The 23,330-nt window shown below is 48.9% G+C and overlaps 1 protein-coding gene and 1 pseudogene across 5 annotated transcripts in view; one reads left to right on the top strand and one right to left on the bottom strand.

The window, feature by feature from the left end:
• TRAF3IP1 (TRAF3 interacting protein 1) overlaps positions 1 to 23,330 on the bottom strand; it is a 75,941-nt gene that overhangs the window by 39,389 nt on the left and 13,222 nt on the right. For 2 of the 5 annotated variants that reach the window (XM_057551719.1, XM_057551721.1), the window contains exons 8-15: positions 23,053 to 23,154; positions 21,441 to 21,536; positions 14,164 to 14,184; positions 13,110 to 13,194; positions 12,586 to 12,669; positions 9,763 to 9,886; positions 9,516 to 9,549; positions 6,639 to 6,715 (exon numbers count right to left, since the gene is read on the bottom strand). In XM_057551719.1, coding sequence (XP_057407702.1) covers positions 6,639 to 6,715; positions 9,516 to 9,549; positions 9,763 to 9,886; positions 12,586 to 12,669; positions 13,110 to 13,194; positions 14,164 to 14,184; positions 21,441 to 21,536; positions 23,053 to 23,154 — 623 coding nt within the window. The remainder of the gene's footprint in view (positions 1 to 6,638; positions 6,716 to 9,515; positions 9,550 to 9,762; positions 9,887 to 12,585; positions 12,670 to 13,109; positions 13,195 to 14,163; positions 14,185 to 21,440; positions 21,537 to 23,052; positions 23,155 to 23,330) is intronic. The other 3 variants (XM_057551720.1, XM_057551722.1, XM_007184831.2) reach the window with 3 other exon arrangements.
• On the top strand, positions 8,207 to 8,306 carry LOC114238223 (U6 spliceosomal RNA; annotated as a pseudogene).

Genomic DNA, 23,330 nt, shown 5'->3' with positions numbered 1-23,330 from the left:
TTAGATACTGTTAAAAAAACAAAACAAAACTTTTTAAAAACCTTTATGTTTAAAAACTAAAGACCAGACTCCTAAGTAGCCCACATGTTAAAGAAGAAATAACAACCAACTACTTCATATTAAAATTCAAGGTGTTTTTAGTATTCAAAAAATTTTAAACTTAAGGATATAAAGCATGCTTAAAGGGAGATGTCCAGTCTTAAATATATTTGTTTAAAATGATAAAGACTAAAAATAAATGAGTTGTGTCTTTTACTCAAGAGGCTAGAAAAACTAAACACCCAAAGAAATTAAGAGGAAGAATAAAGAGTAGATATCAATGAAATGAAAATAAAAGTGAATATCTACAAAACCAAAAGTTGATTCTTTGCTAGAGGGTGTCTCCTTCAATAGTTTTTTCAAAGTCTTATCAAAGGAAAAAAGATGCAAAAATTTTGGAAGATAAGGAAAACTATAACTATAGATATATTTTTTAAATCATAAAAGTATCTTGAAACATCTTTTTGCCATGACTCTGTAAAATGTGCATGAAATAAGCAACTTCCTAGAGAAGCACCGTGGAAGGGACTGCTGCTTGACCCCCGTGTCTGATCTCCCTTCTTATAGCAAAGCTTCCTGCCCTGTGTGCAGCCCACATGTGGTAGCCGTGCTGGTTCCAGAACCCTCGGCCCCTAGCCAGGCAGGAAGCCTCCGCCACTTACCCAAGTGCCTTGCAAAATCATCATTTTCTGACCATGCCAGGCAATGAGAAAATTTGGCAAGTTCTCGTCTGTATTAATGGAACCTCTGATTGCTAGCTAAGCACACGGATGCCTGGAATAAAGGTGTCACTTCATCGACCCCTTCGTGACAAAGATCTGGCCAATATAATGTAAGTAGAAGCAGTGTGCATCACTTCCATTAAATAGCCTAAAAGAGAAGAGGTGGGCCCTTCTCCTACTTCCCTTTTCCTTCTTGCTGGCTGGAACGCAGTCGTGAAGGCTAGAGCCGACAGCCACCGTGGCCCACGAGGTGCCCTGAGGAATGGAAGTCACGCATGGGGGAAGGAGGCAGAAGGGTCCGGATCACCACCACCTCCAGACTGACTCATGACCTTCCACCTCACTTAAGCCACTATTGCTTCAGATCTTTTCTCCACCCACAGGTAAGCCTAATCCTAACTGATTCAAATATTAATTACCACAATAAACTCAAAACGAAATACGAAATGGAATAGACTCACTTAGGAAAGTGACTTGGTAAAACAAACAGAAAGGACCAGTTTGAGAGAACAGAAAAGCTAGCAACACAGAGATGCCAACACTAAGAAAAGTGAGAGAGGAGGAGGAACCAGCAATGGAGACAGAGGAGAGGTGACGGGCACGGAGCAGGGGTGACAGGCACGGAGCAGGGGTGACCAACACGGAGCAGGGGTGACCGGCACCGAGCAGGGGTGACCAACATGGAGCAGGGGTGACCGGCACCGAGCAGGGGTGACGGGCACGGAGCAGGGGTGACGGGCACGGGGCAGGGGTGACCGGCACGGAGCAGGGGTGACCAACATGGAGCAGGGGTGACCGGCACGGGGCAGGGGTGACCGGCACCGAGCAGGGGTGACCAACATGGAGCAGGGGTGACCGGCACGGAGCAGGGGTGACCGGCACAGAGCAGGGGTGACCGGCACGGGGCAGGGGTGACCGGCACGGGGCAGGGGTGACGGGCACGGGGCAGGGGTGATGGGCACGGAGCAGGGGTGACGGGCACGGAGCAGGGGTGACCGGCACGGAGCAGGGGTGACCAACATGGAGCAGGGGTGACCAGCACGGGGCAGGGGTGACCGGCACGGGGCAGGGGTGACGGGCACGGGGCAGGGGTGACGGGCACGGGGCAGGGGTGACGGGCACGGAGCAGGGGTGACGGGCACAGAACAGGAGCACCAGAGAGGCACGCTGCTGTCCTGGGAGCCAGAGGGAGAAGGCACATCAAGGAGCAGCGCCCCACTGAATCAGGTGCTGCTGCTAATTCCAGTAAGATGAGGCCTGAGAATTACACGAGGCGGCTTTAACAACCAGGAAGGCAGGTGACCTTGACAAGAGCAACTCAGAAGAGTCATCCACAGGAGGATGGGAAGGGGTGAACTGCAGCTGGTGAGTACATCCAGTTCCACCGAGAAGTTCTGCTATACAGGGAGGCAAGGCAATGGAGCAAGGGTGAGCAGCCAAAGCAAAACCAAGAAGGATGGACACAATTCCAGTCAAAATCACAATAGGATTTCTAACGGAACCACACAAACTGATTCTAAAATTCATACAAAGCCAGAAAGATTTAAGAATAATAGCCAAGACAACCTGGGGTGCGGGAGGAGTGGAGGGGAACAATTAGAACGTCTTTCCCAGACATAAAAACATAGGACTTGAAACAGGAGGAACACACCAGAGCCCAGAAATACACCCACACACGAGGGGTTTGGGTTCACTAGAGGGCGGCACCACTTACAAGGAGAAAACAAGCAGATCCCTACCCGCGACATAAACAAAAACTCCAGATTAGAGACCTAGATGTAAAAAAGAAAACAAACTATTTTAAGAAAACTACTGAGACCATCTCTATTACCAGGATAGGACAGTTTTTTTTTTTTAAGGCAAGAGCAAAACAACTTACAAAGAAAAAGGCTGATTAAATTTTATATCAAAATAGAAAAGTTCTGTATATAAAAAGACATTAAGTTAGACAAGTAACAGATTGGGAAGATGTTTACAGCATGAGACACAAGGGATTATTCCATAACACATGTAATAAACGCAACCATAACATATACCATATATGATATTTATTATTATAGGATATATGACATATGCAACCATTTTACACACACACACACACACACACACCAATAACAAAAGGACAAACACCACTAAAGAAAACGGGCAAAGACGTGAACAGGCAACACACGAGAAGAAACCACAGTGTCAATTCCAAAACCCACAAGCGCTGAAAATGGAAAAATTTTTTCATAAACTTGGCACCAAAACTCATGTGAGGTTATATTTAGCATTCTGCCCACCCCCTTAGTGGGACTCTTAATCCAGGCTGTTGTGGAACTGTTCATGCATTTGATTACCTCTGACCTCAGCAGGGATTAGAGGATATACAGTGTATGTACCACATCACGCTTCTGAATCCAAATACTTCTGGCATCAGGAGTTCTGCATACAGGACTGTGGCTGAACCGACACCAGACAGTTGATATGAGGCCAGAGCAATCAACACAAAGTCCCTCGCACAGAGGGAGGCAACAAATGTGTGCTGCTATTAATACTAAATTAAAGAAACAAGAAGATACAATCGTACATCCTTCAGATTGGCCAAAAAATTCGTTAAGGGTGACAACTTAACAAATGATGCTGGAACATTTGGATACCATATGCAAAAATAAATAAACTTCAATATACCTCACATTCTATACAAAAATTAACTCAAAATATAAAACCTAAAACTATGAAACCTCTAGAAAATATATGAAGAAACCTCTATGACTGAGGGTTAGGCAAGACTTCTTAGACACAACACCAAAAGCACAAGCAACAAAAAGAGCAAACCGCTACATCTGACTGCTTTAAAATTTTAAACTGCTGCTCTTTGAAAGACACTGTTAAGAGAAGGAAAAGACAAGCCACAGACTGGATGAAAATATTTGCACATCATGTCTGATAAGGGTCTCGTATCCAGAATATAAGAAGAATTCTCAGAACTCAACAGGAAGAAAACAACCAGCCTAATTTTAAAAGGGGCAAAAAAATTTGGACACTTTACCAAAGAAGATATTAGAATGGAAAAATAAGCACAGAAAAGACGTTCAACATCATTCATTAGCAACTAAGAAAATGCAAATCAAAACCACAAGAAATTAAAAAGACTGGCCATACCAAGTGTTGATGAGGATGTGGAGGAACTGGAACTCAACTGCTGGTTGGAACGGAAAGTGGTGCAGCCACCCTGGAAGACAGTCTGGCAGTGTTTTAAGAAGGTGAACATTCATTTACCACATGACCCAGCAGTCCCACTCCTAAGTACTTTCCCAATGGGATGAAAGTATTTGTCCACACAAAGACTTGTTCACAGCAGCTTTGTCTGCAACAGTCCCAGACTGGAAACAACCCAGATGTTCCTTGGCTGATACATGGGTAAGCGCACGGCGGTACACCCACACCGCCGACTACTTACTACTCAGCGGTAAAAGAAAAAGTGAACTGTTGATACAGGATGCAACGTGGAGATATCTCAGAATAATCAGGATGGATAAAAGGAGCCAGACCCAATAAAAAGTATATACCAAATGAGTCCATTCATACACAGTTCTAGGAACACAAACTAAAGTGACAGAAGGCAGATGTGCGGCTGCTGGGGATTGGGGGGCGGGGGGACATGGAGAGAAGTGGGTGGGAGGGATGTCCAAGGGCCACTTCTGAGGGCGGTGGGCATGTTCGTTACCTTGGCTGTGCCTGCACGGATGTGTGGCAGCAGAGACTTTCATTCCATTCGGAGAACAAATCGGTCCAGCCTGTGACAGTGCCTGGTGAAACTGCAGCTCTGCCCGCGCTCTGGCAGAGCAATTCCAGGCCTGGCACGGCCTCTAAAGCAGGGGGGTCGCAAATCACAGGCCCAGGCCTGGTTCTGCTGTTGTGAATACGGTCTCACTGGAACGCAGCCATACATCTGTTTACTGGTATCTATGCTATAGCTGCCTGCAAGCTCGTCAGCAGAGATGAGGCGTCGCAACGGACGCTGCACGGCTCTGAAGCCTTAAATATTTACTCCGTGGCCTTTTACAGAAGACGCGTCCTGACCACTGCTGGAGAGAGACACTGGCTCTTGTGTGCCAGGACACACGCAGAGGAGCCCGTGGAAGCGCCGTTCACAACAGCGGAAGGCTGAAGAACCCTAAACGCCCTTCAGTGAAGGAATTACTTACTGACAAACACTGGAATACCATTCATCAATTAAAATGAATAAACTGGATCTACCGGTATCAAGACAGGCAGGGTCTCAGAAACATCACGCTGTCTGAAGAAAGCAACTTGCACAACAGATCAACAACAGGATAAAGTTACAAGCTCATAAAGCCATGCAGATACACATACAAGTAAGGAGCACACCAAGTGCATCTTAGTGGCTGCCCTCGTGAGAACAGGATTAGAGCAAGGACAGAAAGCACTTCAACTTTTCCTATACATTTTAACTTATTTTTGAAAATCTAATTAAAATGTTTTTAGAAGACCCACAAGTTAAATTTAAATCTGATGTCTATAACATACCAAAGAAAAAAAAGCAGAGAAACTTGCTGACTTTTCCCGCTCAACTGTAATACACATCGCCCCTGACTTTAGAACACTCAATAACTGTACTTCTTTAAAGCAGCAAATGTTCACCAAACAAGGGAATTTTTTCCCTTTTATCTTCTGAAGTCAGAAGATCTACTAATCTGAAATTTACTCTTCAGAGGAAACTGAAACACAGGCCTAGTGTGCTTTGCAGAAAAACATAGCTATAAAATTTAAACCAACTGAAGCTTCAAAGGTTACCTACAGTAACAGCCCGAGGCCCACACTGGAGGTTTCCGAGAGGGTTGTAGAAACACTGCCAGGGACACCGGGACAAGTCCTCAGGCCTATGAAAAGGACTATGACATATTAAAATTCCACAGCAATAGACAATAAACGGCAGAAAGAGTTTTTCTCCTTTCAGAAGAGCTGGCGGTGGTGTTGCCGGCAGAACTCGGGCTACGCTACTCTCCCGTTACTGCTGTAAAGGGCTCCCTCTAATGGTGGGCTCTACCGTGCGGCTCTCCTCAGTAGCTATGAATCCTGCAGGCCGTATCTGCATGCCAAACCAGGACATTTTAAGCAAAATTATCTAAAACAAATAACCGTTCATTCAACTGGAAGGAAAGAAAGGTGTCTGTGGGAGTGTGTATGCAAAACTTACTGGAACTGTTGGCTGCTGATAAAGCTAACTAACCAAGAAACTTCTGTTAAAAAACCCCAAAAGGAAGATTTATTCTTATTTTTTTAAGGCGCGATAACGGAAACCTCACCGTGGCATTTGAGGCACACTACCCGGCCTGCAGGTATTCACCCCAGGTCACGTGCCCAAGGGCAGTGGCTGGTACGAGGCCGTGGGTTCCAACAAAGCCACATCACACACCTGTAAGGGAGACGGCTGGAGGCCAGATACAAATAGCACGTGTATTTAAAAGCCAGCCCTGAAAACCTGCCCCGACTCTTCCTTCGTCATCAGCCAGGGCCATGCGGACAGCCTGTCCGTTCTGCGCAGGGAGAAGGGATGCACCAGGCAGGAAGGGGTCAACATGGGGTCAGAGCAGAACAGGCCTTGGACCCTGACTCCTGAGCTCCCAAGCAAGGCCACTGCCCCACCCGGGACGGGACTGGATGTGGGTCCAGGGAAGCAACGTCGCAGCCCAAAAGCCCCAAATCTTCTATCCTCCCAACTGGAGGGTGGGGGAGATGGGAAGAGGCTTGTAAACACGTAAACAGACATTACTGATAATCACAACATTTGAAAGATGCTTCTAATTTTTAAATGTAAATGTGTGAAACAGACTGCTAAAATGCCACTGTTTACAATAATCATTTTGTTACCTTCTCTCCAGGTTTGGGTGACTGCTGCAACTTCTCATAATCTTTCTTAGTCTCCAAAATTTTTTTGACAAGTCCTCCTGTTGAAAACCAGTGGTTTTATGTTAAAGTGATTCTCTGCCCTAAGAAGCTATCCTGTTCTAAAGGGGTGGGGGGCTGGGGGTGAGGAGGAATACTAAGTTCTTATTCTTTCTCTTTCTATACTGAAGCAACTTCAGATAATCATTATATGATAAAAGATCAAAGCAATTCTCTCAGCCTATTGTAGACTAAGTACAAATACTTTTTTTATATTGGGACAAGTCATCAACTTTTTTTTTTTTAAAAAGGATTACTCGTGGGTTAAATATCATATGAAAAACCATTTGAATATATCTTGTTTGGTACATTTGACCTTGGAACCATATGAATATTTTACATAAGGGAATATTTTACATAAGTAAAACAAAATTAAATCAAAAATTTCAAAGTCTAAAAGTTGAAAGCAAAATGAAACTATAAACATAACAGTATCGAAACCCTGAAGCATCATGAACTGTCAGCTCATATCTGAAATCGTGTCTTCACTGAATCAGAAGCTGGAGCAGTACCACAATCCATGCTCTGCAGGACTGAGACCCGAGGAAGAAGAGGTTCATCCGAAACCCTGAAATCAGACCTGCCTCCTTCCCCTTGACCCTGTTCCCGCCCCACCCCCCGTTACAGCTCTGCAGGCCAAACACACTTATCACCACGTCCACCTTCTCCCATCATGCCTTGCAACCAGAGCCCTAAGACCCTGGAGGTACATCGGAGAAAACCCGCAGGAGCAAATGCCTCCCTTTTTCCAGTTCTGAGGGACCATGAAGCAAATATCATCAAAGAGTCCCTTCTAATTGCTCCTTGAGGACAGAAGTGATGGTGACTTTTTCATTTTGGTTTTTTTGCTTTTGTTTCTTAATTTTTTATAAATAAATAAATAAACATAACAGTATCATGTTGGCAAGCATAACCGAACAGAGAAGAATTGGTTGTACATCCCTAATGGGATATGCACTAAGAACAAAAGGGCAAGCAGATCTGCCAAAAACGATCCTAAGGTGTTTCCAGTAATCACGTTGTTGTTAACCACCAGTGGCGTTGCTCTAAATTGCTGTGAGTGCACAATGTAGGGTAAAGAAACAAACAGCTACTGCTGCTGGGAGCCAGGATTTTGGGGCAAGAGACAGGAATGTACCTGCAAAAATCAAAGAACTTAGGAAGAACCCTGCAATCATAAATCTAAGTTGGAAATACCAGTACAAACTCAGGATATACTTTCCCACAAAAAAAATTAGAAAACCCCCAGAAACAATGACCAACCCAGAAGCAAACTGCAGCCAGGCCCCTTAGAGACACAGGGCAGGAAATACACGAAACGAGCCTGAAACTTCTGTCCTACCATAAACAAGGAAGCTACAAAGTCCACTGGGACGCGTCAAAAGGCCCCCACGGTCAAACACTGGACAACAGAACATCAAGGAGAAAACTGAGATGGACTGAAATGGAACACGTCAAGTGTGTTAAAAACCATGACATCATACAGACATCAAGCGCTTGCTTCGGCAGCACATATACTAAAATTGGAACGATACAGAGAAGATTAGCATGACACTTGTGCAAGGATGACATGCAAATTCGTTCCATATTTTTGTAACTCAGCTACTCCAATAAAAATTAAAAAAAAAAAGAAAACCACCACCACCACCAAAGCCCTCATTAGTCACCCCTGAAGGTGCCAGGAGACAAATGCACTATCAAGAAAACTGATCAATAAAGGGGAAGCACGAAGCTGGGCCTCGGAGCGGCAAATTCCTGCAGAGGGAAAGCCTCACAGTGTGGAGATTGCCAACCAAAACGTGCTGGAGTGGGGAGGGGGCGGGATGAGAATGGTCACCGTCCCCGCAACCCTCATGAAACAACGGACTGAGACCGACCTCCAAGCACAGAGACGGGCAGGTGTGATGAAGAACCAACACCACCTGTCAAGTGTTCTTGCTCAAAAAACCTGAATCTGACCAAGTCTCTAGAACCAATTTACAGGAACCGAAGAACATGGAAGAAACCCACAACACTGGGGTGTGACAAGCAACACCCAACTGTGAGGAACTCTGCTGGACAACCGACCAACCTCTTCAACAAATAAATTACAAGGGGGATGCGGTGGGAGGGGACCTACAGGCTAAGAGAGGATTCAGAGTTAGATCCACCAGCTGCAAACACAGGGACCTTATTAGGATTCTGACTCACACAAACAAGAAAAAAAACACACAAAACAACTGGGAAAAAAAACAGGCATTTGATGATATTAAGGAATGACTGCTTTTTTTATATATAATAATGGAGTTATGGTTATGCTTTTTTAAAAAGAACATGTTTATGGCAGAAACGATGCTCTCCAGGGCTTGAAAGCAGTCGGTGGAGACTGAGATAAGACCAGATGACCGCTCACCGCAAAAGCTGCACGACAGTCAGGGGTTCACGAGACTATTCTCTCTGCTTCTATAAACGTTTGAAATCAAAGAAGACATTGTGCTTGGGAAGAAAACAATATGACAGAACTGTCGACCTGGGAAGGACTTCAGGGGTCATCCAATCCCACAGTCTAACCGTGCAGAAAAGAAGTGATGTCATCCCCACAGCTGCCTACAGCTGCTCTCCGGGGTCCTGGCCACGCCCCCCCTAGCAGCTTCCATCGCCTCCCAGAATAAACCACACACGAAGGAGGCATCCGTGCCCACGGCATCCTATCTACTGCTACTCAGACCCCTGACCAAACCCAGGCAGGCAAACTCATTTCACCAGATCCTTTCAAAACACACGGAGCAGACACACGTGTGCACACACAACCCCACGACTCACCGTGCTTCTCATCTTCTAATTCCACCGCTTGTACCTGAGCAGGAAAGGAAGGAGAAGAAGAGAATCAGATTTGTTGGAATCTCAAACTCATGCCTGCATGCATCTCAGCAGAGGCGACAAAATTAAAGATGGCAGAGAACTAACTGAAACGCTGGAGGAAAATTCTGTCTACACAAATCTCAAAGTGGAGAATTAATTCCAGTGCTGTCTGAGTGTGATTATAACACATCCGCTGCGGCTGACCAACCATTTCAAGCTCTGACACCTCAGAGAGCTGCGGGGCGGCCTCCACCACAAACTGATCGTCGTCCTCATTGTCAGAATTCTGTGACTCCACGATCACATTTGAGATGGTTTTACCACTTCCTGTCCTAAATGAAAAGAAATTAGATTAAATCAGAAACATTCCCCAGGTCACACGTCCTCATCAATCCCAGCGTCTGGAACTGTGTCTGAGGTTCCCTGAGAGGAGGCCGGAGCTGAGACGCAGTCAGCAAACGTGAAGTCTGGGGAAAGCCGCCAGGCCCCGCCCCCCCATGCTGCCCCGCCCCCACGCCGTGCCCTCTTCCCAGCCGGGCTCGCTGCCGCACCAGCCCTGGGCCTGCAGCCCCTCTCCAGGAGAGGCCCAGTCTCCCAAGTCGCAAACCTCAGGGCAGGGGTGGCACTGGTGGCCCTGCTGGCCAGCGCCGCCCCAGACCCCCGCTCCTTGGCCTCTCGCGGGAACACAGCAGCCTCCTCGAGGCCCCTCATTTGGCTGCTGGGCGCTGTCCCTGACCTACGCCCCCGCCCAGCACCCTCACTTACACACCTCCTCTCCCCGAGGGCCTGCCATCATTCTGGACCAGTCCGATGTCCACGGGCTCCTGACCTGGTCTCCCTGGTAACCGCCTCCATCCAAGGGCTCTCTCCTGCCTCCAGTGGCCACCGCCGGAACTGCCCTGCCTACTGTCACCTACCGCAGACCACCGCCAGCTGCCTGCTGCTTAGGCACTGACTTCTGCTGCGCCTGCACTTGGACCACAGCCCCCAGACCCAAACACTCCATGGCTCCCCACCAGCCCCTCCTGCCCTCATTTCTTCCCTACCGACCTGACACAGTCACGCTTCAACAAACACACTTCACCCCCTGCCACTATCTCTCCAGCACACGTACACACACGTGCACACACACCCTTCAGTGGGATGGGAGGTCCGGAAGGAGTTCCTGCACTTGGGTGTGAGCTCTCAACACAACACCCGCTTCCCATTAACACCTTCGGCTCCATCCCCAGGGTCCTCAGACACTCCCAGCTGCCCATCCTGCCCCACCAGGACCGACCTTGTCTCGTCCTTGGTCTTCCACGCCCTCTGCACACCCCGTCGGCCTACATCCCACCACTTCCAACTCCCAAAACCCTCCCCCACATCCTTTCCCTCAGCAAACCCTCTCCATCCTCACCCTCATCCCCAAATGCTGCCGCCACATGCCTGCCCTGCGAGGCCTTCCTCCTGGCCTCCGACCGCCAGGTCCCGGGGAGGGTCAAGGTTTTCCTTGTGCTTATGGAGGCTTCTGGATCTTTCTCCCTAAAATCTCCCAACTCTGAATCTCGCGTTGTCAGAGATTCCCCGAGAATCAGAGTCTCGCCCTGAACCCCACTATGAGTGCCGCCATCTGCCAACCCCGGGCCTCACCCCTGCACTCCAGGCTCCTGGCTTCACTCTTGAGGATTTCAAGGGCTGAGAAATGATCCTTCCCAGTCCCTGGGCTCTAGGGTCCCCGGATTCTCCCGCATCCGTCTCTTAGCCACACTCCCAGGGTGATGCCTTGTCACTGCCACCGACAGCAAATGCTTAACTGCAAATCCAAGCACCCAGTCTGTGACCACCCCCACCCATCTTCCCAACTCCGGCTGGAGAACAACGTCCATGCGATGGTGACCCATCACTTCACCCCACGTGCCCGGGAGGCACCCCACAGACCTCTGGGCTGGGGCTGCCTGCCCTCCACAGGATGTTCAGCAGCATCCTTGGCTCCAAGCCCCAACGAGACGCCAAGGGCCTCCCCTCCACCTCCTCCCCAGTCACGATGCTACAAAACGTCCCCAGACGTGGCCCCGGGCTGGGGCGGCCCCCGGATGAGGACCTTTGCCCTCGTCCGTTCACCAGCCCCTCTCGTGGAGGACGCTGTCCACCGCGTCCTCTCTCCTCTGAGCCCTGCTCCTCCTCCCCCAGACTCGCTGTTGGCTCAGGAGAAAGATGAAGAGCCAGGGTCTCACCTCCCGGGATCTCACCCGCCCGCCAGTTCCCGGCCTTCTCTGAGGCCATTCCCTCCACACGTCCTGGCCCACCCAGGGGCTCTGTTCCCACAGTCCCCTCTCTCCACCCCGCAACGCCGGCATCTCCAGCCTCCCCCTCTCCACTGGACCATCCCCCACACCAGAAAAATGTGCGAGCCGTCTCGTCTTAAAAACAGAGACCCCTAACTTCCCTTGACGTTGCACATCCCTCCGCTTCCCCGGCAACCACACGTAAAACACGGCTACGCCGCCTCCAGGCCCTGCCTCCCGTTCCATCTGAAGCCCACTCCGACCAGCCTGTTTTCATCTTCCTAGTTTTTTGTTTTGATTTTCTGTACTGGATCCACAGGTAGATTTGTAAAATTTATAAGCCCTGCCTGAGGCTTGTCTTTATACTGCTCATGACTTTCTGACCACCTTTTGTTTTTTAATTTTTGTGCAATTAAGCCTTTAAATTTTTTTATCCTATTTTTCCCCTAATTGTTTTTATGCTTAGAAAATCCTCTATCTAGAGATCGGGGCAATCCACTTTCCCCGTAACTGTAAAGACATAACCGTACGAGCATGAACACCTGTGATTTCCCTCACTTCTATCTGAAGTGTGTGGCAGGCACGAGGTTTGAGGTCATGGTCTACCCCGGGTTCTCTTTTACTCAACAGCAAGTGCTCCCTGCACCGTCTGCTGCCCGCTCCGCCCCCATCTCTCAGCACACGCACGATCCTCACCCATCCCTGTCCCACCAGCGCCAGGGAAGCCCTGCCCCTCGGTGCCAACGCGAATGCCAGGCCCTCACCTGTCCGACGTCAGCACCTCCGCACTCTCCTGCCGCCTGACCCGGGGAGGCGCGGGCCGTGCGCTCCCAGGCCGAGGTATCCTCCTAAAAAGGGATACAAAACACTTGCACATTTCAAAGTGAACAGATGAAAACCCACATTAATGTTAATGCTAATTTCCAGGCCACCATCAATATGCCAGTTAGGACATAGTCTGCAGAATAGTAGGTACGTTCCATTAACCTGACAAGTCTAAAAGTATCCATCTTTTAATCTTACATTCTCGTTAATTTTAAGGTACAAAAAGTAGTAACATAACTATCAGGAATCAAACCATGACATAATTTAGCCTCAAGTACGAATTTCCCTAAATCTCTAAAACATTCTACGTGAGTTAGTTACACCTCAGATACAAGAAAATTAAACAGTTTTTGCTTTCTCTGTACACACACTTCCTCACAATTAAGCTCAAGCATTCAGTGAGCTGTGGGAGGTACGGAGAGGAGCAGGGCAGCTGCCCGGGCGGGAACCAGAGCACACGAACCTGACGGCGGCTGGGAGCTCGCCTGGCAGCTCGGAATTCTCCGGCACCTCACACTTCTGCTGGCCAGAAGGTCCAACGTCTCCTTCTGCACGGACAGCAAGCCAACCAGCAGTTCACAAAGAAAGAAACAAACAACTGGTAAATATGTGAAGAGACAGCAATCAAACAACTGCAAATACAAATGAGCTTTTTTTCATCTATCATTTTGATGAAGTTAAAACAGACACTTGATATCTAAATTTGGGGGGAGATTTGGGGAAACGGGCACACTCAAACCCTGGGAATACAAACTGGTTTACCTTCTCAAGAAACAGAATTCAAAAGGTAGGTTAATCAAGTCAGCAATTGAACTTAAAGGAAATATAAGCTAAGGAAAGAAGCGGACACGTGTAACCTCGTGTCAAGACGCTCACCCGTCAGCATTTACAACAGTGACAGACACTAGGAAACTTCAGGAAACTGCGGTTTGTGAGACCCTCGTATAAAACAGTCATCATGTTAATGTATGCATAATCAATAGAGTAGGGTAACATATCTGATAATTACATAAATATAGGTGGGGTTCTAGAAGGACATTCATTCAAGTTATGAGCAGGGGGATTGCCAGTGCTTTTCATTTTCTTCTTCATATTTTTCTGCATTTTTAAGGTTTTTTACTTTGGCTCTGTACCATATTATTTTTATAATCTGAATAAAGTTTTGTTCATTTTGATAAATATTTAATCAGTAAATAATAAACCCAAACTATAATATTAAGACAATTAAATTTACTCTTACTATTTAAAGTAAAAGGACTTTATACATTAGAAGATAGTAAAATCAGAATTTGATTATTGGAAATACAGTTTACACTCAGGAAGAAATTCTGAAATGTATTCTTTTGAAACATATTTTCATAAAATATGAAAATTAAATCTTAACTTGGTGTAGTTATGTTTTCTTAAGTTACTTTCACTAATACAATTTGTAAAACATAAGTCTGAGAGTACATGTTAATAACTATACACACGTACACAATTGATACCAAACAGATTTACTTAAGGCTATTCCTTACCTGCATCACTAGGAGAATCACCTAAAAAAAAAAAAAAGGTGCATCAGAAAATCAACTTCTGTGTTAGGAAACCTCAGTATATTAAATGAGCAGAACAGGATTAGAGAAAAATACATAATTAATAATTTTGGATGTCTACTGGGGAAAAAAATGGTCATTTCCTCATAGCCTTTTTTCTAGTTTCCTACAGCCACTGCTTTATTTTCAAAGAGAGAAAGACAAAGAACAAACAAAACTATGAATCAGAACATGTTATTACATGAAAACAGGAAGCAGCGATGAGAAGAAAGTGTATCCATCAAAGAGAGGAATGAAAGAAACAGAAGAGGGAGAAGGTGACAGAGCCTCGAAGCCACGGACGGACTGACTCCATGTGTGTGGGACGAGCCAGGGGTGAACTGGCAAACACACCTTGGGGCATTTTCAAGGCTCTGGATGGAAGCAAACAAGAGCCCGTCTTACATTAAGTCAGCAGCGAGTGTTTCTCCATCGGCTCCTAAATAAGAAGAAAGTGTCTCTGCCCCACACGGGCCTGCCTTGGCACTCTTCCCCCAGGACCCTTTCTCTTCAAGTGCCGCTTTATGGGGACAAACGTGACCGACGCTGCCACAGTCAACGAGTGAAGCACTGCAGGGGTGGGTGGACCCAGGAAGGTCTCTGTGTTACACTCCTAAAATGCATGAACACGTGTGCAGAAGGCCCAAAACTCCCTGGATTCAGGTGAGGGCCTGGACAGATGCCCCCCGGGGATGGGCCCAGCTTACCCTCGGGACACACAGACGTGACAGACAAGCGCCCCTCAGACCCCGGAGCTGTGCGCCGGTGGGGGACCTCGAGCGCTTTGGGTGGCCTGTGGACGCCGTGGTCAGAGCCACAGAAACGCTGCCCCAAAGAGGGCGGCTCTAGGGGCGGGGGGGGCCCCCGCTTAGGGCATCGGGGGGACCCGGGAGCCCTCCAGGACCCCATCTGCGTGGGACACAGAGCCTCCCGGAGGTCCCGCCCCACAGAGGGACAAGGTGAGGACAGGCCTGGGGAGCGGGGCTCCAGATGGAGCCTCTGGAAGACGGGGCGACGGGGGCTGCCCGGCAGGACGCACAGCGGCCGCAGCCGCCCTCCTCGCTGCCCTGTCGCCTGGTGCGCGGGAGAGAGACCAGCCTGAGAGCCGCTGGGCCACCGGGGCCCCGACGCCACAGCCCCAGACTCGCTTCACAGCCCATGCCCTCGGCGTCGCTGGGGACAGGCCGTGGGTCCCGGAAAGGTGGCTGAGTCACGAGCTGATGCCCAGGTGGTGAGGGCACACGGCAGCCCCGCCCACAGATCGGCCCGGGCCCTGGGCGCCCCGTCCTCGCGGATGCCCAGGTCCTCTGCGGCTCCACCTCCTGCCCAGATTCCGGGGCCGAGGCGGCCCGTGCAGGCGCTCTGTCCCCCTCGTCCCTCGTCCCAGGTGAGCACGCCCTCACAGCCAGCCGCGCCCCCCGCCCCTGAGCTCGGGGAGCCTGCCCTCAGGTGTCTGCGCGCCTCGAGACTCGGCCGCTCCCCCTCCCCGCCACGCCACAGCCCAGGCCGCTCTCGCCTCTGGACCACGCGCTGCGCTGCCCACGTGGAGGCCATCTGAGTAGGGCTCAGTCACTCATCGTAAAAATGCCATCGGCTTCCTGCTGTGAAGCTCCCTGACGTGGCCACTGGCCCCAGCTCTCACCCCTGCCCCTGCCCAAAGGCTCTCCCTGACCCTCCCCCAGAGCGTGCAGAGTCCCTCCCCCCAGACCACCCCCAGCACCCCTTAGGGCAGCTACTGGCTTCTGCCCACTCATGCACTCACTGCCTTAGGGCCTAGCACACAGTATAGGCCTTCAACCAACATTTTCTACTGGAACAAACTGACAAACTTCGGCCCTCACCTGGCCGTGCCCCTGCTGCCCCGGTCCCAACACCCAGCACCAGGCCCAGCACTGGGGCACGACTCACGTGCCAGGGGGCACGTGCACCCCTCCATGCTCGAAGGAGCTCCAGGGCCTTAAAAAGCAAATGCTGAACGTAGACTTTACCATGACTTTTTTTTACTGCTGAGAAAAATTATGCCAAAAGCAGAACCCCACTGAGGTAGGACTTAAGACACTCAGAGAACATCACAGACAGAAAAGTCACGGTTGTGACAGCGCTCTGAGCTGCTTAAAAGTCCTCTTTGGACCTGAAACCTGGGGGATGCAGCTCGGCCTCTGGGACCCCCAGCAGCAACTGAGGCTTGTTCCTGTCGTCCCGACACCCCGGGCTCTGCCACAGTATCTCAGAAGGAACACTGGGGACACAGGAGAGTCTGCTGCCATCAGGCAGTGACTAGAACATGCTTTCTAGTTTCTGTAAAAAGGCAAAAGTGAGCCATTTGCCACGTTCTGTCCTGATGGTGTGGAGAACAAGGGACTGGACTCTCTGGGGGCGTCAAAGACCCAGGGAACCTGTGGTTGCAGCCATGGCCTTGGGATGAGAGGCGTCCACACAAGCAGCGCCACATCTGGGGTGCTGGGTCTCCCTCACGGGACAGGAGTGGTTGACAAGGGGCCCCCTTCTCACCTTTCTGCTTTACTGCTGGTTCTGGCTCAGCACTTTCTCACTGCAGACTAGATGAATTCGCATCAGAAACACTAGCTGAGTGAGTATTAGCTTCCTTTGTTCCTGATGTAAGACGGTTGAATGTGTTATTAAGAGGGAACTGGTCATCAGCGGCACCTTACTTATCTATGCTTCCCCACCGCAAGCTTCCCAAGGATGACCCAGGGCAGCTTCTAGAAAACGCACCTAGAACACTCCTCCCAGGCCTGGCTCTGGGATCAGGAGAGCGGGAAGGGGCACCCAGACGTGAGCAGACCCCGCCCACGTGGCCCAGGCAGAGGCCTGGGCTCCCACAGCCAAAGCACCTGGCCCCCCATTTCCAGGACCACCCGACACTCCCAGTCTCCCCTCATCTCCCCACGACAGCCAGGCCTGGGAGTCACAAGCTGCAAATAGGTTGCAACTTCAGGAAAGCAGGAGGAAAAGGAAAAATATTTCTGGCCTCGTGCACAGCCCTAGACGTGTCAAAAGCTCCCAAATACTTGCCTCCTGATTACTGACTGATGTGCGAATGTTTATAAAAATAGAAAAAAACACCAAATACCTGAGAAATAAAACATTTTTCCTAGTAAAAACAAAAGGAGCGGTGCTGGGGGAACAGATTTTGAACTGTGGCAGGACCCAGGGAGGAAACCTGACCCGTTACTAAAGGACCCTCCCACACACTCTCTAAAATGGATCAGGAGACAAAAATAAAATTAGGAAAATGTTCCCTTTCCTGAAACACGATCTTATAATTTCTTAAAAGTACTCAAAGAAATAGTTTATGTCAGAATTAAACTGTCACTAACTATCAAAGAACTGCTTGATTTTATGTAGTGGAACTACATAAAATAGACAACATATAATTTTCTGAGGAAATTTTTTTTTTGATCTGCAAAAACGATGCTGACTTAAACAGTCTGATTCAAGTCTATACTTAATTATTTATGATATCTCATAGGACCAACAACAAATACCATTAAGTTCTAAAACAAACAAATCTAAAAATAAGTATAAGCTAGGCAGCTGTAGATTATCAATTTTAGAAGAAAACACCCCAATAACTTTAAGTTGTCATATGTTATTTGAAAGTATCAAATATTTTCTATATTGTACAAAACCCACCAGCACAGTAAGTAAATTACAAATGCATTATTTCTTTCCATAGCTTGAGGAGACCAATGACACTCTGCACAATTTTATCTCCTCAAAGCTCTTTCTTTCTTTACTTTTTTGAGAGGCCTATGACGGTTGTTTTAACGTTTCTAGTGGTATTCTTAAGTAAGGTTTACTAGACCCCAAATTCACACAAACAGAAAGAACATAGAAACAGACTATCATTCACTAATAATACTACAATCGATTCTTAATCAGAGGGCAGGTTAACCAGCTTGCCAAGCAACAGCTTTTAAAAAAATAACGCACCCATAAGAAATTAAAATTACTATGAATTGGCAAAAAAAAAAAAAAAAAAAAAATCAGTGCATTAGCACCATCTGCTGTCTGAGTTAGCAGCAATTACTGAGCCCCGCAGGTAAGGACGTGGGCGGAGCACCGCACCTTGAGGGGGTTCTCACCCCAATAAGATCACCTGCGCAAAGCTGGGGGCATCGGCTGGGGCCACGGTGTCTGCACCAGTCACTCTCCCTGAAACTCACCAAGCAGTGCAGAGCCCACAGCACTGCACAAGCAGCTTGCCGTTCTGCCAGGCCTCTGTGCAAAGTTCAGCTGCACAGAGGTGCTGACTACATCTGAGGGTAAATGCAAATAACCAGGGTTTAAAATGGGCGGATCTGCCTGGCCCAGTGACCGCCCTTAGCATCATATCATGGGATGCAGAGACATTAAGTGCACCCTGACAGGACATAAGGTAAAGGGCACAGCATCACCTACGCAGGGGTGAGGGTGAAGCAATCTCTTCAACCCAAATCTGATCAGGCCTTTAGATCTAACAGAAATACGGGGGGGGGGGGCGGGGGGGGTGTGCCACAAGTTAAATGACACCACAAGGAAGCAATCAGACAAACACAGAGGAGGGCACGCCGTACAGGACAAGCAACCTCACCTCTCCAGAAAGTCAACGTTCTGGAACAAAAGGGGGGGGAAGGGAGGCTATTCCAGATTCAAAGAGGTTAAAGAGACAAAAAGAATAATAAAAAACATACAGTGTGTTCTAGATCCTGGTTCTTAAAAAAATAACATCATTGAGACAATAAGAATGCAGACTGGGTTTTAGAAGCTCTTGGGGAATGACAAGTCTGTTGGGTGCAACAATAATTTTACGACTATGTAGGAACATTTTTTTTTTTGAGGTGTATGCTGAAGTATTTAAATGGAATTATTTAGAGATAAAGTATTAAAATATTTTTTAAATACTCTGAAATATTTCATAAAACTATGTCACTACAGATGAAGCAAGTATGTCAGAATGTTAGGACTACTGAATCTACGTGAGAGGTACATGGGTGCGAATCATTCTATTCTTTCTATGTATTTTCTGTATTTTTCATAATGAAAACGTCTAAACGATAAAACAAAATGAAATGCGCGAACCCAAGCAAACTGAAGACATGGATGGTGTAAGGTTCCGGGAAAACATAAGACGATCAAACAGCTGTAGAAGGAGCGAGTCTCCTCAGACAGCCTGCGTGACAGTGTGAGCAGGGGAAGGAGACGTTCATGTTTTGAAAAGAAATGGATAATTTCCTTGTTGGATTCTTCAATCCACCTGCAAAGGCAAACGAGAACCACCAAGCCCACCCATTCTCCCGGGCACCCCAATGGTAATAACGCAGGCTGGCCAGGCCCTGGAGCGGTCAGCATGACACGGCCAGGCGCTGGTTTGAAGCGCTGGCCAGGAGAGGAAGGGGACCGGGAGGACAGACCCAGTGGCCTGGATCTGGAAGCCACAATCAGTCTGGGAACTTAAAGAGTCCTAACAACTGCTGGCAAACCCTGAATTCCGGAAGTAAAATGACTGCCCGTGCAGGACGACGTCTGTGACGACAGGGACCCGGGGTGTGTGCAGGGAGGAAGGGTCTGCGGGGAGGGAGGCTCACGGGGACCACCCAGGGACGCGGAGCGCACAGGACTCTGCTGGCGGCCACCAGGTGGCACCAGGCTTCCTTCTAATCTCCGCAAAGCACGCAACTGAGAATCGCCTGCTGCAATGTTCTGTGCTTCTTAAACACTGAGCTTTTATTGTTTTCACACAAGCAGATAAAGATCTGTAAAGATCCCTAAAGTCTAACATATGTCTAAAGAACTGCCCCAATTTATTTTAAATCCATCATACCATCTCAGAACACCGCTGACTCACCCTGACTCGGGGCTCTCGGTATACTTTATATATAAAGTGATCGGTACTAAAGCAATGGTGTACGACACGTCTGTGACAAGCCGGCCACTTCACGAACATCACCTCGTTTACCCTCAAGGCAGGTCTTCTCACACCCGTGTACCCACGAGGAGGCACTGGCTCAGAGAGCACACCTGTGCGGCTAGTTCCAGGCCAGCAGGTACGCAGGTTTGGGTTTGGATGCGAGGTGTGCCCACCAGGGCCACCCAGGGCCTGCGCAGGGCAAGCCCTCCCTCAAGCTTCGCGCCGCCCACTCCCCTCTCCTGCAGTGCCAGGACTGCCCCGTGCTGCCCCCCACAGGACCCGCCTGTGGCTGAGAAAAGCTCCCACGGAAATGAAATAAACCATCACAAGGCGCAGCTGAATTGCAACGTGCGTGGCCCCTGAGAAAAGCATTTTCATCCGTAAGAACTCATTCTGTCCCAATTTAGGTCATTCGGTCCTCCCACACTGCTCAAGACCCAGATGAGCCACACAGAGCTGACCTGCTTGGAACAGAATAACCACAGACCATCACTGCTGAGCCCGCGACGGAGCGGACGGCTTGCAAACACAATCGTCTTAGAAAAGCAAAAACTAGTAAAGGGAAAACACGAGTATGGAAAGATGGGCTTATTGTTATCCTAGCTACAGTTACAGAATGTTAAAACACCAGATAGATCCGAGGCAAGTTCAGCCTAGACAAATTTTTATCTTTCCCTGGGGGCAAGATTTACACTATTTTCCCCCTCAAATGTCACTCAAGAATTGCCATATTTCTGAAGAATTAAACATCACAGAAGACTACATACAGTTACGGTCTTGGATCACCCCACGGAAGTTCCGGATCCGTGCGTCTGATCACACGGCGGCAGCAGGGTGAGGAGCTGCACACACGCCAGCCTCGAGTGTAAAAGGGGAGCCATGGGGACACTTTCCCCGGCCGCGCCGAGCAAGCACTTTAAAATATTTATCGTGGAGCATTTTCTCAACACACCACAGCAGAGCACGCCGGAGAATTGAAAGATAATTTCTCTAACTATCCAGACATTTTTTAAAATTCCAGGAGTAAGATAAAGAAAGCATTTTGACTTAGATGCAAAGATGTTACACATAATAAAGCATGTAAAGGTTAACTTAAAGCTGAGTTAATCTTCTATATCATAAAACTTAGCAAATTAAAGCAAACAGACTATCAAGTCATTTCTGTTCTTCGGTACACTGTGGGAAAAAAAATCTGATGAACATTAAAGTGGTTAGAAAAATAAAGAATAATGATAACCACAGTGAGATGTAAATATTTCATACCAAAGTGGCGAGGAATTTAAACTAAAGAATATATTTTTCTTACCTATTTCTGAAGTTGTAGTTTCCTGATCTGGTTCATTATTTAATCCAGACACTATGGGGTCTAAAATTTTAGCTGAAATATCATCCTCCTTTCTTCCTGACATAAAACAGTTAACAACAGATTAAACTATTGCAAAGGTTTTTGAGTTTGGTTGCTTTGGTTGGGATTTACAAGGCTTTATGCCAAGGTCACCAACTAACTGTCCCATCAACTCAACGGTCAACTCTCAGCCTCCACGGGACCCGTCTCAGAAGCGCTGGATAAGCGCCTCCCTCTCCCGGAAACCCCTGGCTTTCAGGGCGCCGGCTCTCCAACCCCCCCCCCCCCCAACTTGCTGGCCTCTGTCTCCTCTGCCAGAGCCGTCTCCTCCTCTCCGACCCTCGAATCCTGGGCTCCACGCTCCCCGGAGTCCATTACTGCATGAAGACCCGCACGCTAATCTGGGAACCCCCAAGTTTTTCATTTCAACGTCAGCTTCTCCAGCTCTCCCCCTGAACCCCAGGCCCACACACCCACCCGCTGTCCCAACACCTCCACCTGCTTGTTTCAGCACAGGCATCTTGAACTTAAGGCCTCTAGAACCGATCCGCCAACCAGCTTCTCCCAAAGCCTTCCCCACTTCAGTAAATGACACTGCGGAGGTGCCGGACACCCCCCGACTGACCCCACCTGGGATTCCTCTCTAACAGGCGCCGTGCAGTCCATCGGCGCGCTGTCGCCCCTTCCGTGAGGGCAGCCTACCCCACCCCACCCCCCCAATCTCCGCAGCAGTGACCTTGGATCCCAGCCGTCACGGCCTCTCACCTGGACGCCACAGCACCACCTACCTGCTCTCCGGCCTTCATTCCCGCCCCTGCAGTTTTAACGGGGGCGCTTCTCAAACCTAAGCCAGAGCCTGTCTCTGTCCTGCTGGGCACCCCCGGGACCTCGCTCCCACCTACTCTACCATGCCCCCAGCCTGCCTGCTCACGAGCCCGTTCTCCTGGCACTTGCCCTCTCTCTGCTCCAGCCTCACCACCGGCTTCCAGTCACTCAAACAGGCAGGCCTGCCCCCAGCTCGGGGCCTCTGGCCATTCCTGGACACCCACAGGTCATGTGCTCTGTGACGCTAGTGGACTCTGTCCAGACACCCCCTCCTCAGGGGCCCTCCCTGCCTACGCCCCCCCTCCACCTCTCTCGGCTTCATCTCCCTTCAAAAGACTCATGGCTAACGAACACGAACGTATACACCCTGAGTTCTCTTTATTATGTCTTCTCCTTCTAGATCGTACTCTCCACGAGGGCAGGTACTCCACAGATATTGGCAGAATTAAGAAAGGAAGGCTCACATGGACGATTTCGGCCAGTGACGGAGTCACGGACGGGAATCCGCGCACGGCGGGGGCAGCCCTGCGGCTCAGACAAGGGGGCCCGCAGGCCCCCTGCCCCTGCTGCACGTGGGGCCGAGAACAGTGCTCTGGCGCCCGGGCCCGCGGCAAACAGGGTGCATCTGCTCTGCACCACCCACAGGGCTCCGTCTGTTTAACGACCAGACGGAAGCAAGGCATCAGGCGGCTAAAGGTTTCGAGCCGCAAACCCTCCCTTGCAGCCTCCCGGGTTCACTCAGTCTTACCGAGCTGTTTCCCGGTGTGTTCCTTCTCAGCTTTACTGCTGGAAGAGTTACGTTCTTTCTCAGGGGAGAGACTATTTTCACTGGTTCTAGAATCCCTTCTTCCTAACAGGAAATTGCACAATGAAAATACGTATTAAACTTAATTTGTGATGCTGCATATTTATCGAACAAATGAAATTAAAATGCACCCACTAACTCAAAGTGATTTGCTCTGCTAGTCTCCACTAGTTAAGAATAAGCAAAAATTATCATATTCTTATGCAGAATGTTTTTTGGAT

This window comes from Balaenoptera acutorostrata, chromosome 8, assembly GCF_949987535.1.
Source record: "Balaenoptera acutorostrata chromosome 8, mBalAcu1.1, whole genome shotgun sequence".
Classification (NCBI taxonomy): domain Eukaryota; kingdom Metazoa; phylum Chordata; class Mammalia; order Artiodactyla; family Balaenopteridae; genus Balaenoptera; species Balaenoptera acutorostrata.
This window is presented reverse-complemented; position numbering and strand designations above follow the sequence as displayed.